General features: G+C 53.4%; 3 protein-coding genes across 3 annotated transcripts in view; 2 read left to right on the forward strand and 1 right to left on the reverse strand.

Moving 5' to 3' along the window:
- Positions 1-17975, forward strand: part of LOC136569711 (zinc finger protein 271-like) — a 294542-nt gene that overhangs the window by 247267 nt on the left and 29300 nt on the right. The window lies entirely within an intron of this gene.
- On the forward strand, positions 100-1085 carry LOC136569740 (olfactory receptor 14A16-like). The gene has a single exon (XM_066570111.1). It carries the CDS (start codon positions 153-155, stop codon positions 1083-1085), a length of 933 nt encoding a protein of 310 aa, XP_066426208.1. The 5' UTR covers positions 100-152.
- LOC136569735 (olfactory receptor 14A16-like) lies at positions 14829-17144 on the reverse strand. The gene is made up of 2 exons (XM_066570105.1): positions 17071-17144; positions 14829-15670 (listed from the first exon to the last, which is right to left on the reverse strand). Exon 2 carries the CDS (start codon positions 15645-15647, stop codon positions 14829-14831), a length of 819 nt encoding a protein of 272 aa, XP_066426202.1. The 5' UTR covers positions 15648-15670; positions 17071-17144.

Raw genomic sequence — 17975 nt, forward strand, 5'->3', positions numbered from 1 at the left:
CCAAAGGTTTTCCCACTGCAGGTAGAAGGGTGAGTGTGTCCCATCTGTAGGCATTGTCTACAGGGAATGGCCCAGGTTTGGCTGTAAGCAGCCTCTCCTGACTTGTCACTGTCCTTTCTCCATGAACAGGTGCCCATGTGCAGCCCCAGCAAATGTCCAACAGCAGCTGCATCAGGCACTTCCTCCTGCTGGCATTGGCAGACACGCGGCAGCTGCAGCTCCTGCACTTCTGCCTCTTGCTGGGCATCTCCCTGGCTGCCCTCCTGGGCAACGGCCTCATCATCAGCGCCGTAGCCTGCGGCCACCACCTGCACACGCCCATGTTCTTCTTCCTGCTCAACCTGGCCCTCGCTGACCTGGGCTCCATCTGCACCACTGTCCCCAAAGCCATGCACAATTCCCTCTGGGACACCAGCAACATCTCCTACACTGGATGTGCTGCACAGCTATTTCTTCTAATCTTCTTCCTTGGATCAGAGTTTTCTCTCCTGACCATGATGTGCTACGACCGCTACGTGTCCATCTGCAAACCCCTGCACTACGGGACCCTCCTGGGCAGCAGAGCTTGTGCCCACATGGCAGCAGCTGCCTGGGCCAGTGCCTTTCTCAATGCTCTCATGCACACAGCCAATACATTTTCCCTGCCCCTGTGCCATGGCAATGCCCTGGGCCAGTTCTTCTGTGAAATCCCACAGATCCTCAAGCTCTCCTGCTCCAAATCCTACCTCAGGGAACTGGGACTTTTTGTTGTTAGTGTGTGTTTGGTATTTGGTTGCTTTGTGTTCATTGTTTTCTCCTATGTGCAGATCTTCAGGGCTGTGCTGAGGATCCCCTCTGAGCAGGGACGGCACAAAGCCTTTTCCACCTGCCTCCCTCACCTGGCTGTGGTCTCCCTGTTCCTCAGCACTGTCATGTTTGCCTACCTGAAGCCCCCCTTCATCACCTCTCCATCCCTGGATCTGTCAGTGTCAGTTCTGTATTCAGTGGTGCCCCCAGTCCTGAACCCCCTCATTGACAGCCTGAGGAACCAGGAGCTCAAGGCTGCAGTGAGGAGCCTGATCACTGGAAAATTTCAGAAGCATTAAACTGCTGGACAGTGTTTCCAAATCACTTGTAATAAAAGTCATATTTGATACTTCTTCTTGGTTTCATTTTAGAGTTTCTTTACCTTTGTTTTAATTTTTTTCTTATTGTCCACAAAGAAATGTCATTGTTCGTGCCATTTCTCATTTTGTTTCACTCCACCTTCCCTGTGGCCACACACTCTGTCAATGAGGGGCTGCACTCTCGGTGGCTTTAAACAAACTAAAGGATGTCCCAGCAGAGTTTTCTGCAGAGATGCCCTTTTGTTGCCTTCTCTGGAGCTGCAGCAACAATGTCTGTGTGCAGAGCTGGGGCAGATCAGTGCTGGCCCAGCAGCTATGCCCAGCAGCAGCAGCAGCAGCACTTAGTGTTGCCAGTGCTGCTGCCGTGGCCTTGCCCCGCTGTCCTGGTGGCCCTGGTGTTGCTGCAGGGCCTGAGTGCTCTCGGGGCCGGGCACAGCCCTGGGGGTGGCAGTGCCGGGACTGCAGCAGGGACAGGCCATGGGCACTGCTGGGGCAGCACTGACGCCTCAGGCCAGGGCCTGGGCACACTGCTGGCTCATGTCCAGCCTGCTGTCCATCAGTCCCTGCAGGTCTTTTCTGCATGGCTGCTCTCCAGCCACTCTGTCCCCAGCCTGTAGTACGGCAGGGGTTGTTGTGGCCAGAGTGTAGGACCCAGCACTTGGACTTGTTAAACCTCATCTTGTTGGATTTGGGCCCTGGATCCAGCCTGTCCAGGGCCCTGTGCAGAGCCCTCCTACCCTCCAGCAGATCAGCACTCCCAGACAACTTGGTGTCGCCACGGTTCCATGAGACCCCAGAGTGTTCCAATGGTCTCTATGATTTCATGAGGCCTCCCAGTGTCACAATGTCCCTTTGGTTCCATGGGAGCACTTGGTGTCACAAAGTCCCTTGGATCCTTTGGCCCTGCAGTGTCACAATGACCATTGCTCCCCCAAGGCCCTGCAGTGTCACAATGGATCCCTGCTTCCATGAGGTCTGGCAGTGCAGCAATGCTCCCCATGGTTCCACAGTGTCACAATGGCCTCTTCGTCCCAAGGGCCACCACGGTATCAAATATGATTCCTTCATTCCAGGAGTCCCTGAGGAGCAGCCCTGGCCCCTTGGTTCCATGGGGCCCTGCAGTGTCACAATGGCCCCATCGTGACACCAGGTCCTGCTCTGTCACAATGCTCTGCATGGTTCCACAGGGCCCTGAAGGGTCATAGTGGCCTCTTGGTTCCATGAGGCCTCAGAGTGCCACAATGGATTCCTTGGTGCTGCAGTGTCACAATGGAGCCCTGGTGACACAAAATCCTGCAGTGTCCCCAGGGATCCTTGGTTCCATGGGGCACCACAGTGTCACAATTGTTCCCTCAGTTCCCAGAGTCCTTACAATGGAGCACTGGTCCCTTGATTCCATTGTCCCCAGGCTCTCCCAAGGGTCTCCTTGGTTCCGCAGTGGCACAATGGCGCCTTGGTTCCACAAGGCCCTGAAGTGTCACAGTGGCCTCAGTGGTTCCAGCAGGACCCAGATTGTCACCATGGACTCCTTGCTTCCATTCAGCCCCACAGTGTCACAATGGCCCCTTGGCTCTGTGCTGCCATGTCGTACACAGTGTCACCATGGTCCTTTTAGTGCCACCAGGTCCCGCAGTGTCACAATGGCCCCTTGCTTCCCCAGGGCCCTGCAGGGTCACAATCATCAGAGAATCAACCAGGCTGGAAATGACCTTGAAGAACATCAAGGCCAACCTGGGACCCAACACCACCTTGTCACCCAGACCATGGCACTCAGTGCCACATCCAGTCTTTCCTTAAACACCTCCAGGGATGGTGACTCACCCACCTCCCAGGGCAGCCCATGCCATTGCCCCATCATCCTCTGTGTGACGAATATTTCCTAATGTCCAGCCTAAATGTCCCCTGGTGCAGCTGAAGGCTGTGTCCTCTTGTCCTGTCACTGTTCCCTGGGAAAAGAGCCCGACCCCCACCTGGCTGCACCCTCCTGTCAGGGAGTTGTAGAGAGTGATGAGGTCTCCCCTGAGCCTCCTCTTCTCCAGGATAAACAACCCCAGCTCCCTCAGCCACTCCTCACAGGACTTGTGCTCCAGACCCCTCCCCAGCCTTGTTGCCCTTCTCTGGACACGCTCCAGCCCCTCCATGTCCTTCCTAAATTGGGGGGCCCAGAACTGGACAGAGCACTTGAGGTGCTGCCCAAGCAGTGCTGAGCACAGGGGAAGAATCACTGCCCTGGTCCTGCTGGCCACACCATTCCTGATCCATAGGAGTGCCAGGGGTTGGATGAGGGACATGGTGGGGAGGTGTTGGGAAAAAAGTGTTTTTTACTTGTCAGCCATGAAGAGTCTTGATTTTCATATCTATTCAGACTACATTAGAAGGTGCTGAGGGTCAGTATCAGTTGGACATTGCTGATATCAATCTATTAACAGGAAAAGAAAACCAAAGAGGAAATAACAATTCTCCTGGCTTTTTTTTTTAATATAGCGGATTCACTAAAAATACTCCTCTGAAATCTGTCTAATTAATCACAGCAGAATTGAAAACATAGATTATTCCCTGAGGTTTTTCTGGCTCCGGTATTTTGAACAAATGTTTAGGAGCCTTTGTAACTGAATTCCTGAAGTGAAGAGCTCATGAAAGAAGAGGCCTCTGGAGTAATAAAATTCATCAGCAACCTCCAAGTGGCTGAGGATCCATCCCCATGGGAGCAGCAATGAACGGAAATGGGCACAGCTTTGTGGCTGCTGTCCCAGCTTTGGCATGGGCCCTGGGCCTGGAGCAGGAGCAGCTCTTGAGGGCCCCAAGGCCGGGGCTCTTGTGCTGCCCTGGGCAGATGGGATGGCAGCAGGGGCTGCAGAGCTCTCAGCACCTCAGCCCCAGGGGAGCAGGGCAGCCAGGGAGCCTCCTTTGGCCTTGGCCAAGCACCTTCCCCCATGGCTGGGCCAGCACAGGGCCACAAAGGGGCCACGCAGCCGCTGCCGGGGCTGACAGCAAGGCCAGGCACACACAAGCAATTGCTGAGCATGGCCTGTGCTGGCCAGGCCTGACTGTGCCAAAGGCAGAGCTCAGCTGCCCCTGGGGGCTGCAGCAACACTCCAGAGCCCAAAGAGCCTCCATGGCTGGGCTGGAGACCAAGGCTGCAGGAGGGAAATGCAGGGCTGCTGCGGGATGGGGAGGCCATTGAATTCCAGCACACACCTCAGCTCTCTGATGATCCCGGCACCATGCTGGGCCCTGTTTCAGACTGGAGCAGAGCAGATGTTGATGGGACAGGAGCCCTGCGGGGCTGTCAGGGACCTGCAGCTTGCAAGATGCTCTGCTCTCCCTCAGGTGCTCTGGGAGAGATCCAATCCCAGCTGGGCACCTCAGGGCACAAGTGGCACTGGGTGTCCATGGGCAGACAACTGATGTCTGCCTGGAAAGGGGCACAGGTTTTAATACCTGTTAGTTTCATAATATACAAGCAAATCTTTATTATCAGGGTCATTTGAGTCCTTTTAAGAAATGGCAATATTTTCCCATCAGGAACAGGAATTTCCTGGATCTACTGGATTCTTCTAATAATAGGATAAGATAAAATACTGATCTTCCCCTCTACTTGTGTCACCAATATTCTGTCTAATATTTCCTCTCGCTCTTCCTTCATGTGTTTTCAGCTCTCTTGTTTAAGTGGCCATGTCTAAGGGCATCTCTTCACTAGGCTCTCCGGAACTTTATTCTTCCCATTCCTTCCAGATTTTCTCCTCCAGATGCTCTCTGGTCATTCAAGTGCCTCTCAACTGACTGGTTTCATGCTTTGACCTGCAGGGAGTTGCCTAGTCTTTCTTAAATTCAAATAAATATCACATTAGTCAACATCCTGATTGTGTTTATATCTATCACTGAATTACCTTTTCTTATGTCTTTGTCTAAAACTGTTCCTGTACAGAAATTCCTGGTGGATGGGGGACATTTCAGATGCTGCTGGGACATCCCAGAGAGCTGAGGGAAGAGCTGTGATGGTTATTTAACCGTTCAAATGTTCAGCTTGTGTTTGTTGGCAAGAAACCTTTCTGTGCCTCTCAGTGTCACCAGGCCCTGAGCCCAAAAGACACAAACCTGATGAGTTGTGGTTCCCACTGCAGGGGCTGCACTTGGACCTTGGCTCTGCACAGGAGAGCTCTTCATGCCTTTTCTCTCTTTTCCTCCCTCTGGGCATGGAGGGAGCTCCTGACTTCAGCCTGAGACTCGTGTGTGCAAAGAGCAAATCTGGGCAGAATCGGGGCAGGGAGGGTTTGGGGGGACCTTGGGATCTGTGCTGGGCACAGAAGGTGTTTTCCATTGCTCTGAGACTGTCTGCTGTGGAAAGTGGATTTAATATCCAGCAGAGGAATGACTTTGGCATTTGATGGAGCTGTGCCTTCCCCTGGCTTTGTTGGCTGACAAGAAATGAACATCCCTCTGTGTCTCGGGCAGCTCCTTCTCCACGGAAAGCAGGTGGGAGTTGGAGCCAAGGAGCTGAAAGCTGCAGGTGCAGCCTGGGCTGGAGGGAGCTCAGATTTGCACAAGGCTGCTCTGAGTGCCTGGGCTTGGATGGGGGAAATGGTGGGGTGGGGGTAGGGACAGAGTCTGATTGATTGTCAGCCACGAAGGGTCTTGATTTTTATGTCTATTCAAATTGCAGGAGGAGGTACTTGGATTCAGTGTCAGTTGGAGATTGCTATTAACAGGGGAAAAAAAAAAAAACTAAACAGGACCTAAAAAATATTTTCTCACTGTCTTTTTAAATAGAACGTATTAAGTTGAATGCACTTCTGAAATCTCTCTTATTAACCACACAACATTCGGAAACTGAAATCAAATTATTCCCAGAGGCTTGGCCTGTTAAGGTGTTCTGAATGTTCATGAGCCCTGAGACACTGAATTCCTGCACTGAAGAGCTGAAGGCTGAACAAGCCTCTGGAGCAGGGAAATTCAGCAGCAGCCTCCAAGTTGCTGAGGATGTCAGCAGCCCCCAGTGAGGCCATCCCTGCCCAGAGACCGTGGGGGAGCACAACTCAGAGGCACCAGCGGCTCCAGCTGGGCAAGGGAGTGTGGAATGTGGCTGGGAAAGCCCTGCCTGGGCTGGGCCAAGCAGGACACACAAGCCCTGACCCCCATCCACTAAAAAACTCTCTCAAGGAGACATTTAAAAGGAATTACAATTGTTTGTGTACTCTGAGTTGGACTCACTGGAGAAATACTGACAAGAAATCCTCAGGAGCTCAAAACAACCAAACAGCCTTTATTGGCAACTTTAGAAAATGAAAGAAATTTTCACAAAAGGTTTAATAGGACTTTCAATCAACAAAAAACACTTCTCAAAACATTAATTTGGCCCATTCAACTTCACAAACTCTAAGCCTGTTCAATTTCATGTTAATCAAAATTTGCAAGAGGACAAAAATAGAAGAAGTATTTTTCTTTCTCTTTCTCAGAGAGAGAGAAAGAAAAATAAGATACAGAGAAGCACACACACAGCTACCAACTCCTGGATTCCAGCATTGTTCAGATGGAAATTCCAAGAGGAGGTAGGGCCAAGATGTGTGCTTGCCTTGTGGTCAGCCTTCAATACCCCTTGGTCTCCCTGGGCCCTTCCCCCAGGTGGGGCTTGGGCTCATTTGGTCCCTCAGGAGCTGGGCTGGGGCTGCAGAGGTGGCTGTGGAGCATTGCCTGTGCTGTGCCAGGGACTGGCAGCCACTGCTGGGCTGGGATAGAGGCTCTGGGGGGATTGGGGTTCCAGGGCAGGGCAGGGCTGGACCTGCCCCCACCTCTCCCCCACACACGAAATATTTTCAGCCAACAATCTCCTCCAGGCTGTCACAACAGGGAATGCTGGATGTGGAACGCCATTCCTGGCCATGGACTCTTGGATGAGAAGGAAAGTTCTTTTCCATAGGAAGGAAAGCACAGAGCTCCAGTGTTTGGAAGGCAGGTGAGAGCCTCACAAAGCCAAGGCCAGGCAGACTTGTCAGGAATGGCAAATTTTGTCTGGGAGCTATCTTTGGATATAACGAATTTGGAGGTGGAAACCCAATCTTGGCCATGGGAACCTGGAGAAGCAGGACAGTTCTTTTCTATAGGAAGGAATATATGGAGCCTTCCCGAGTGTTTTGGGGACTGATGTGAAGTGACCCTTGTGAAACCATTAAAAGCCAGACTTGTTCTGGCAATATTCCTATGGGAACAATCCCTGGATATAAGGAAATTTGGAGGCGAAATCGCAATTTGGCCATGGGTGCCTGGAGGAGAACAGGTTTTTTTCCATTGGGAATGAAAGCCCAGAGCCCCAGTGTTTCAGCAGCTGATAAGAAGAGACCCCCAACATGCCAAGGTCAGTTGGACCAGTCAGGCAGTCCATGGGAGGCCAAACAAGCCAGACCTGTTCCATGTTCCCTTGGTTTTATGATGCCCTGCATTATCACCATGGTCCCCTTGGTTCAATGGGGTCCCAGAGTGTCACAATGGACCTTTGGTTCAATGGGGTCCCAGAGTGTCACAATTCCTCCTAGGTTCCAGAAGGCCACAACGTATCACAATGGTCTCCGTGGTTCCCCAGCCCCCACAATGTCATGGGACTCCTCTGTTCCATGAGCCCTGCAATGTCACAATGGACCTTTGGACCCTGGGGGTTTGCAGTGTCACAATGGTCTCCTTTGGCTCCACAGAATCACAATGGACCATTGGTGAGTGGAGGCCCCTCTGTGTCACCCTTTGGTTCCACGCAGCCCTGCAGTGTCACAATGAACCCTTGGTTCAATGGGGTTCCACAATGTCACCATGGCCCCTTGGTACCATGCAGCCCTGCAGTGTCACAATGGTCTCCTTCGGCTCCACAGTGTCACAATGGTCCACTGATGACATCGGGCCCTGCAATGTCACCCTGGACCTTTGGTTCCATGCAGCCCTGCAATGTCACAAAGGCCTCTTGGTTTCACCAGGCCCCACAGTATCACAATGGTCCTCTTGGTTCTGTGGGGACCCCCAGGGTCACAATGGTCTCACTGGTTCCATGAGGCCTGACAGTGTCACAATGCTTTGCTTATTCCAGGGTCCTCATAGTGTCACAATGGTCTCCATGATCCCATGAGTCCCCTCAGTGTCACAATGGCCCCTTGATTCCATGAGGCTGTCAAGTGTCTTAACGGTGTCTCCATTGTTCCATGGAGTCTCGCAGTGTCACAATGACCCCTTGTTTCCATGACACCCCAAAGTGTCACAATGGTCTCCACAGTTCCATGAGGCCCCGTGGTGTCACAATGGACCCTTGGTTTGATCGGGCTCCTCAGTGTCACAGTGATCCCTACACTCCATGGAGCCACACAGCGTCAGTACTGTCCCCTTGGTTCCATGAGGCCCAGCAATGTCACAGTGCTCTCCATGATTCCATGAGGCCCCACAGTGTCACAATGGTCCCTTGGTTCCATGGGCCCTGTGCTGCTGCATTCCCCCCTCCCCTTCTCAGGCCGCCCTGCCAGCTGAGAAATGCTCCTTGGGGCTCGGCCTTGGCCAACAGCCCCTGGGCTCAGCTCCTCTGCAGCTCATCACAAACACTGTCTGCTCCAGGCACTGCTGCTGCCCAACCAGCTCCTGCTTTCTGGAGGAGCAGCCCTGGGAACTGGTTTTGTTCCCTCAGTGGCACAACATCCCTGTTCTCACACTGCCAAAGAAAGCTGTTGGTGCCAAGTGTGGCCAGGATGAACCATTGCTGGGACTGAAGCCCCTCTCTTGGGGCCCTGCAAACAGCGCTCCAAAAGGAGCCCTTGGAGCTCTCCTGGGCCAGCGACTCCCTCTGAGTGGGGCCTCTCCCAGCCGGGAACTCTCCCGTTTGCTGCACTCGGGGATCCCCAACAACCACGGAGCCTGGGCCGATCCCCCCACTCCTCCAGGCTCAACCCTTCACCCGCTGGGGAGATGCCAAAGGATCCACAGGGAGCATTTCCTGCCCTCAGGGGAATTTCTCCCAGGTGCCTTGCCCTGACTCTTTGTGTCTGTGTGCACACAGGAGTGCCCGTGCAGGGGAAATGTGGCAGAAATGCTGCTCTCTGAGGGGTTTGAGTGCCTTGGATAGCTGAGTCAGTCAGGCCTGTACGAAATGTTCAGTCATGAGGTATGAGCTAAGTTAAATGCTCCTGAGAGTTGTTCTTTTGCTAAGTTGTTATTTTAATGTAAATTATTAGGCTAAGTTAAATAGTGTTAAGTGTTATTCCTCTGTTAAATTGCAAAGTCATAGGTTATAAGTTAGGTTAAATACTGTTAGCTGCTCTTTTTGCCTATATTGTGACATTTAAGCTATCAGTTATAGTTAAGTCCTGTTAAGTTTGAGCTCTGTTAAACCTCTGGGCTGTATTCCTTTTATCCTTGCCCTCACTGTCCTTGTGTCACAGACACACAGGGACAGTTCTTGGTTCATTTCAGGTTTGATTGCCTAGATTTGGTTTGGTTTTGTTGTTGCTTTGTTTCCTTGGTGTGCCTGAAGTGTCCAGTCAGGAGCAGTGTGACTCTTGCCAAGGAATTTTGTGCTGCTGTCCCTTAATATTCAATCTGGTTTTTGCTGATCCCGTGCTGGGGATTTTTTCAGTGCTCTCAAGGCCTCGTTGGTACCATGTTGAAGGAGCCCTGGCCCAGGCTCTGGCCCTGGGGGACACGGGGACGCTGCCGGGGGGTCCCTGTCCCCCTGTGCCACCCCCAGGGCCCCGGCCCCCCATCCCCGTGTCAGGCTCTGGGGTCGATCTCGTGGAACATCCTCTGGGGGAGGCTGCGGCGCCGGGGGCGGGGGGACCCAGGGGGACAGGGGACCCCACTGTGCACGAGCAGGGTTGGACTGCTCTGGGGGGAACTGTGAGGGGGGCCGGGTCAGAGTGACCTCCCCAGTGACCTCACACAGCCCCTGGGATGTCACACAGCCCCTGTGATGCCACACAGTCACCTGTGATGTCACACAGTCCCCTGTGATGTCACACAGCCATCTCTGTGATGTCACAGAGCCCCCTGTGATGTCACAGAGCCCTGTGATGTCACACACCCCTCTCTGTGATGTCACATTTCCCCTGTGCTGTCAGAGCTCACTCTGGGACATTACACAGCACCCTTGTGATGTCATGGACCAAACTCTGGGATTTCACCCTGGAATGTCATGCAGCTGCTCTGTGATGTCACAAAAGACCCTGGGATGTCAGAAAGCCACCATTTGATGTCAGAATCTGTTCTGTGATGTCACAGCCTGCTCTGTGACGTTACACAGACAGGCAGTGATGTCACAATCCACGCTCTGATGTCACAGAGCCACCCTCTATGATGGCAAGATCTGCTCTATGGCCTCACATTGTGATGTCACAGACAGCTGTGTGGTGTCACAACCCCCTAAGTGATGCCACAAAACCCTCTCTGTGATGTCATACTGCCACTCTGTAATGTCACAGCACACACTTTGACCTCACAGCCAGCTCTATGATGTCATACAGCCATGCCATGATGTCACAGCCTGCTCTGTGATGTGACAGAATCCCCTCTATGTAGCTGCTCAATGACCTCACACAACAACCTCTTTGATGTCATAGCGCAATCTGTGACCTCACACAACCCACTCTGTGCTGTCACACAGCCCCTTGCTGACATCACAGCTGCTCTCTGCCTCCATGACACAGCCACAGAGGTGCCCTCTCAGGCTTTGGTGCTCTTTTCATCAGTCAGTCCCCCAGAGAGGGCTCAAAAATTTCTCAGGAACTCAAACTTAAATCGAAACAGTGAAGTTTCTTGTACTTTAAATAGATTCCTGTGAGGCACAAGAGTGACAAAGTGTCCCCAGGTTCCAGGTACAGCAGAACACTGGAGGCAGTGATGACAGCTGGGGACAAGCAAGGGAAAGGCGTCTCTTCTTGGCCCCTGCACGCTCAGCCAGGCTGAGATGGACACTGATGGTTTCTGGGCCAGGCTCTCGGAGCCCAGCCCAGCTCCCTGCAAGCTCTGCCAGCTGCCCTGAGCTCTGGGCAGCACCAAGGGCCTCTCTGAGCCCAGCCCAGCCCAGCCGGCTCTGGCCCCACAGCTCTGCTCAGCCCAGGCTGCTCTGGGCACTGGCCCCACGGCCTCAGCCCCTGCCAAGGGCACAGCAGCAGCTGCAGCTGCCACAGGACTCAGCCCCAGCCATGGGGGAAGGTGCTTGGCCAAGGCCAAAGGAGGCTTCCTGGCTGCCCCACTCCCCTCGTCCTGAGGTGCTGAGAGCTCTGCAGCCCCTGCTGCCATCCCATCTGCCCAGGGCAGCACCAGAGCCCCGGCCTTGAGGCCCTCAAGAGCTGCTCCTGCTCCAGGCCCAGGGCCCATGCCAAAGCTGGGACAGCAGCCACAAAGCTGTGCCCATTTCTGTTCACTGCTGCTCTGATGGGGACGGATCCTCAACCACTTGCAGGCTGCTGATGGATTTTAGTGCTCTGGAGACTTCTTCTTTCTTGAGCTCTTCAGTTCAGGAATTCAGTGAGAAGAGCTCATAAACATTTGTTCAGAATACCTGAACAAGAAAAGGCCCTGGGGTATATTTCAAGTTTTCAGTTCTTAATGTGGTTAATTAGACAGATGACAGAAGTGTACTCAAAGTGAATATACAATAGTATAAAACAATGCAAAGAGTACAGTTTTGTTCTGTTAAGTTTTATTTTCCTGTTTATAGATTGATCTCAGCAATGTCCAATTGATATTGATCCCCAGCAGCTTTTAAAGCAGTTTGAACAGATATGATAATCAAGACCCTTCATGGCTGACAATCAATCAGAATTTTTCCCCACCCCCTCCCCACCATTTCCCTCATCCAACCCCTGGCACTCCTATGGATCAGGAATGGTGTGGCCAGCAGGACCAGGGCAGGGATTCTTCTCCTGTGCTCAGCACAGGTTGGGCAGCACCTCGAGTGCTGTGTCCACTTCTGGGCTCCCCAATTTAGGAAGGACATGGAGGGGATGGAGCATGTCCAGAGAACGGCAACAAGGCTGGGGAGGGGTCAGGAACACAAGTCCTGTGAGGAGCGGCTGAGGGAGCTGGGGTTGTTTATCCTGGAGAAGAGGAGGCTCAGGGGAGACCTCATCAAACTCTACAACTCCCTGACAGGAGGGTGCAGCCAGGTGGGGGTCGGGCTCTTCTCCCAGGGAACAGCGACAGGACAAGAGGACACAGCCTAAACCTGCACCAGGGGACATTTAGGCTGGACATTAGGAAATATTCTTTACAATTCTTCACATTGGAATCACACATTGGAACCCTGGGCTTTGGAATGGGCTGCCCAGGGAGGTGGGTGAATCACTGTCTTTGGAGATTTTTCAGGAAAGACTGGATGTGGGACTCAGTGCCATGGCCTGGGTGGCAAGGTGGTGTTGGGTCCCAGGTTAGACTTGATGCTCTCCAACATTTTTTGCAGCCTGGTTGATTCTCTGATAATTGTGACCCTGCAGGGCCCTGGGGAAGCAAGGGGCCATCGTGACACTGCGGGGCCTGGTGGCACCAAGAGGACCATGGTGACACTGTGTACGACATGGCAGCACAGAGCCAAGGGGCCACGGTGACACTGTGGGGCTGAATGGAAGCAAGGAGTCCATGGTGACAGTCTGGGTCCTGGTGGCACCACTGAGGCCACTGTGACCCTGCAGGGCTTTGTGGAACCAAGGGTCCATTGTGCCACTGCAGAACCAAGGAGACCCTTGGGAGAGTTTGGGGACAATGGAATCAAGGGGACATTGCTCCATTGCAAGGACTCTGGGAACTGAGGGAACAATTGTGACACTGTGGTGTCCCATGGAACCAAGGATCCCGGGTGACACTGCAGGAACTTGTGTCACCAGGGCTCCATTGTGACACTGCAGCACCAAGGAATTCATTGTGGCACTCTGAGGCCTCCTGGAACCAAGAGGCCACTGTGACCCTGCAGGGCCTTGTGGAACCATGCAGAGCATTGTGACAGAGCAGGACCTGGTGTCATGATGGGACCATTGTGACACTGCAGGGCCCCATGGAACCAAGGTGCCAGGGCTGCTCCTCAGGGACTCATGGAATGAAGGAAACATGTTTGACACAGTGGTGGCCCTTGGGACCAAGAGGCCATTGTGACACTGTGGAACCAAGGAGAGCATTGCTGCACTGCCAGACCTCATGGAACCAAGGATCCATTGTGACACTGCAGGGCCTTGGGGGACCAAGTGCCATGATGACACTGAAGCGCCCAAGGATCCAAGGGACTTGGTGACACCAAGGGATCCCATGGAACCAAAGGGACATTGTGACACTGGGAGGCCTCATGGATCATGGAGACCATTGGGACACTCTGGGGTCTCATGGAACCCTGGTGACACCAAGTTGTCTGGGAGTGTTGATCTGCTAGAGGGTAGGAGGGCTCTGCACAGGGCCATGGACAGGCTGGATCCAGGGCCCAAATCCAACAAGGTGAGGATAAGAAGTCCCAGTGCCAGGTCCTGCACTTTGGCCACAGCAACCCCTGCAGCACTACAGGCTGGGGACAGAGTGGCTGGAGAGCAGCCAGGCAGAAAGGGACCTGCAGGGACTGGTGGACAGCAGGCTGTACATGCGGCAGCAGTGTGCCCAGGTGGCCAAGAAGGCTGGGGGACATTTTTATGGTCGCATGTCAGGAACTGCAATGGGGAGTGGGGCCAGAGAGGAAAGGGCAAACAGGGATGGGCTGTTTGCAGGGGAGGGAACAGGAGTAGGCAATAGGTAGAAATTTGTACCAGAAGAGTAAAGAAAGCAAAGGTGAAGCCAAGGAAATGCTCAGGGCAGTTTGGGGGTGGCTGCCAGGCAGCCCTGGCTCTGAGCAACAGCGTCTGCAGAGGGACAGGAAACTCCCAGCTCATGGGAACAAATTTCTGGCTGACTGCAGAGGTCAGGACAAAGCTGAGTGGTTTCCCTGGTGTCCCCCATCCCTTGCTGGCCCCAGGCATTTGTGCTCCCTCAGGTTCCTCTCCCCATGCCCACATCCTGGGGCTGCTCATGGGGGTTTCTGTGCTGAGCATTGGCCTGGCCGTGTTCTTGAGAGAGCCTGGGCAAGGATCCTGGAGCCCCCAGGGCCTGGCCTAAGGTGTCAGCACTGCCCCAGCAGTGCCCATGGCCTGTCCCTGCTGCAGCCCCGGCACTGCCACCCCCAGGGCTGTGCCCGGCCCCGAGAGCACTCAGGCCCTGCAGCAACACCAGGGCCACCAGGGCAGCGGGGCAGGGCCACGGCAGCACTGGCAACACCAAGTGCTGCTGCTGCTGCTGGGCACAGCTGCTGGGCCAGCACTGATCTGCCCCAGCTCTGCACACAGACATTGCTGCTGCAGCTCCAGAGAAGGCAACAAAAGGGCATCTCTGCAGAAAACTCTGCTGGAACATCCTTTAGTTCCTCTAAAGCCACTGAGAGCACAACTCCCCACTGACACAGTCTGTGGCCACAGGGAAGGTGGAGAGAAACAAAATGAGAAATGGCACAAACACTGATATTTGTTTGTAGATAATATGAAAAATTAAAACAATGGAAAAAACACCCCAAATCCAAATCAACACGAAGCATCATATATAACTTTTATTATAATTAATTTGGAGAAATTGGCCAGAAGTTTAACAATTCTGAAAGAATCCACTCATCAGTCTCCCCACAGCATCCTTGAGCTCCTGGTTCCTCAGGCTGTAGATGAGGGGGTTCAGGGCTGGAGGCACCACTGAGTACAGAACTCACAGGGCCAGATCCAGAGATGGGGAGGACATGGAGGGGGGCTTAAGGTAGGAAAATGCACCAGTGCTGACAAACAGAGAGACCACAGCCAGGTGAGGGAGGCAGGTGGAAAAGGCTTTGTGCCGTCCCTGCTCAGAGGGGATCCTCTGCACAGCCCTGAAGATCAGCACATAGGAGAAAACAATGAACACAAAACAACCAAATCCTAAACAGGAAATAACTACAATAAGTCCAAGTTCCCTGAGGTTGGAGTGTGAGCAGGAGAGCTTCAGGATCTGTGGGATTTCACAGAAGAACTGGCCCAGGGCATTACCATGGCACAGGGGCAGGGAAAATGTATTGGCCGTGTGCATGAGAGCATTGAGAAAGGCACTGGCCCAGGCAGCTGCTGCCATGTGGGCACAAGCTCTGCTGCCCAGGAGGGTCCCGTAGTGCAGGGGTTTGCAGATGGACACGTAGCGGTCGTAGCGCATGATGGTCAGGAGGAAATACTCTGCTGAGATGAAGAACAGTAAGAAAAAGAGCTGTGCAGCACATCCAGTGTAGGAGATGTTGCTGGTGTGCCAGAGGGAATTGTGCATGGCTTTGGGGACAGTGGTGCAGATGGAGCCCAGGTCAGCGAGGGCCAGGTTGAGCAGGAAGAAGAACATGGGCGTGTGCAGGTGGTGGCCGCAGGCTACGGCGCTGATGATGAGGCCGTTGCCCAGGAGGGCAGCCAGGGAGATGCCCAGCAAGAGGCAGAAGTGCAGGAGCTGCAGTAACCGCGTGTCTGCCAATGCCAGCAGGAGGAAGTGCCTGATGCAGCTGCTGTTGGACATTTGCTGGGGCTGCACATGGGCACCTGTTCATGGAGAAAGGACAGTGACAAGTCAGGAGAGGCTGCTTGGAGCCAAACCTGGGCCATTCCCTGTAGACAATGCCTACAGCTGGGACACACACACCCTTCTACCTGCTGTGGGAAAACCTTTGGCTGCAATCAGAGCACAATCACACTCCTGGGTCACCCTGGGATAAACCAGACCCTGCCCAGAGCAGAGGGATCCCTGAATGTCTCTCCCTCTCTCAAGGTCTCTGGGCAAGGTCTCAGCACCCCCTTGTGCCAAGGACACTCACAGCTCCCTGGGCAAACCCAGCAGCATTTCCTCAGCTGTGGCAGCTCTGCCCTTGCCCGTGGGACATTCAGGAACTCCCAGAGGCTCTGGCACAGATTTGCACCCAGGAGGGCAGCTCAGAGCCTGGCAGGGCACATCAAGGAGATTCCTGGCTGTGCCCATGATGGGATCTCAGGGAGGGGGCTCAGCTCATTCCCCTTTCCCATGGACTGCTTTGCCCACAGCCCCACAGCTGCCAGGGAAGCTTGGACACCCCATTCCCATGGACAGCCCTGCCTGGCAGGAATGCCAAGGGCAGTGCCTGACTCAGCTGCTGCAGATGCCAGAGCCTCCCTGAGAGCAGCAGATAACAGTGCCAATGTTAGGGCAGTGCAGAACCAAGAGCAGATGTTGTGGTGCTGTGCCTGAGAGGGCAGGGCAGAGACAGCCGGGCACTCAGGACAGTGTTCCCGTGCCCAGCTGTGCCCGGCACCTCCCACACACCAACAGTGCCCTCCTGCCCCAGCCCTGCTCTCTCCAGCCCCCTCTGCTTCCCTGAGCATCTCCCTGGGCTGGGACATTCCCTCCTGAGAGGAGCCTTGTCCCTGCCAGCGCTCACAGAGCCCATCCCAGCCTGTGTGCCCTGGCTGGGGCCCTACAGAAACCTGCCTGTGTGCAGGGCCCTGGCTGGGGCAGGCTCTGTGTGCAGCTGGGCAAGGGCAGCTCAGGAGAGCCCTGCTGGACCCTGCAAAGGTGATGCTGCTGCTGTGCCGGGCTGAGGAGTGGCTGAGGGCCCTTTGGGAGGCTCCCAGCAGAGAGACTGATCAACTTAATTTACAGTTCTGCAGTCCCTGTAAAAGATCAAACATTCCTTTGATGATCCTGTGTGTCCCTTTCAACTCAGAATGTCCTGGGATTCTTGGATTATAATTCCTGTTCTGCTTCTCTCATCCCCTTGTTTTTTATAATCAAAAGAGAAAAAAATTCCCTTGCAACAGTGTTAGAACAGTAAAGTAAAAACCAGACATAAATTGGAAGCTTCCAGGTGTCCCAGTGGGGATGGGGCACACCTGGGACCTGATTTCAAAAATTTATTAAGGTTGATTAATTAGGATCTTTAACAGGAACATCCAATAGGAGATTCACTTACCCCAGTTACACACCCCTGGCTCAATCCATTGGAGTAGGTCCAAGGGCTTCTTTGCCTTCACTTTTTGTTATGACTGCTCACATTCTGGTAAAAAATCAAAATGTTCTTCTTGTAGGTCCTCTTCCTGATAATAAGACTATACAGGATACTATATGTATTGTATACTATATATATTTCAGGAATGCATTTAGACAGTCACCTTATTTTTCTAAAATCAAAGAAAAAGGTTAGGGAAAATAATAAAGTTAATAAAGGATTATAGTTATAGATGTATATAATAGTAATAGAGTTCATTAAGAGTTTAATAGACCTAAAAAAGGAATATAGATTTATAACTATGTAATAGTAATTTGTAGAGCTACAAATATATGAAAATTGTATAAAATAAAAAAAATCTTTTTGTCATCACCCCAATGTTCCCATCCTTCTCCAAGCAGGAAATGGAAAACATTCTCAGGAAAGCTCCTGATCTTTACAGCAATCCCAGGCTTACCTTCTTTGGGAAGTGCCCTCTGGAGCTGTGCCCAGGCTGGTCTGGAGCTGGGAGCAGCCCTGCCCCACCCAGCCCCTCTCAGCAGCAGCCCCTGCCCTGCTCAGGGCGGCTCCTTCCCCCCAGAGCTTCTGCCCAGCACTGGGAGCAGCTGCCAGGTCTGGCTGAGAGCTGTCCCTGGCAGGCAGCAGAGTCCCTGCCCCAGCACAGCGCCCTGGGCTGCAGGACCCTGCTCTGCAGAACAGCCCTGCGCACCCCTGGCTGCTCTGCACAAGAGACAATCAGAGAATGTACTCACAGGCTCTGCAGGCATTGGCATGTTCCAGCTGCAGGAGATGGCTCCAGGAGCTGCAGCTGCATTGTCCTGCAGCCAGAGGTTCCTGTGCCAAGGGCTGGCAGTGATTGTGCCCCAGGC

Source organism: Molothrus aeneus, unplaced genomic scaffold (genome assembly GCF_037042795.1).
Source record: "Molothrus aeneus isolate 106 unplaced genomic scaffold, BPBGC_Maene_1.0 scaffold_19a, whole genome shotgun sequence".
Classification (NCBI taxonomy): domain Eukaryota; kingdom Metazoa; phylum Chordata; class Aves; order Passeriformes; family Icteridae; genus Molothrus; species Molothrus aeneus.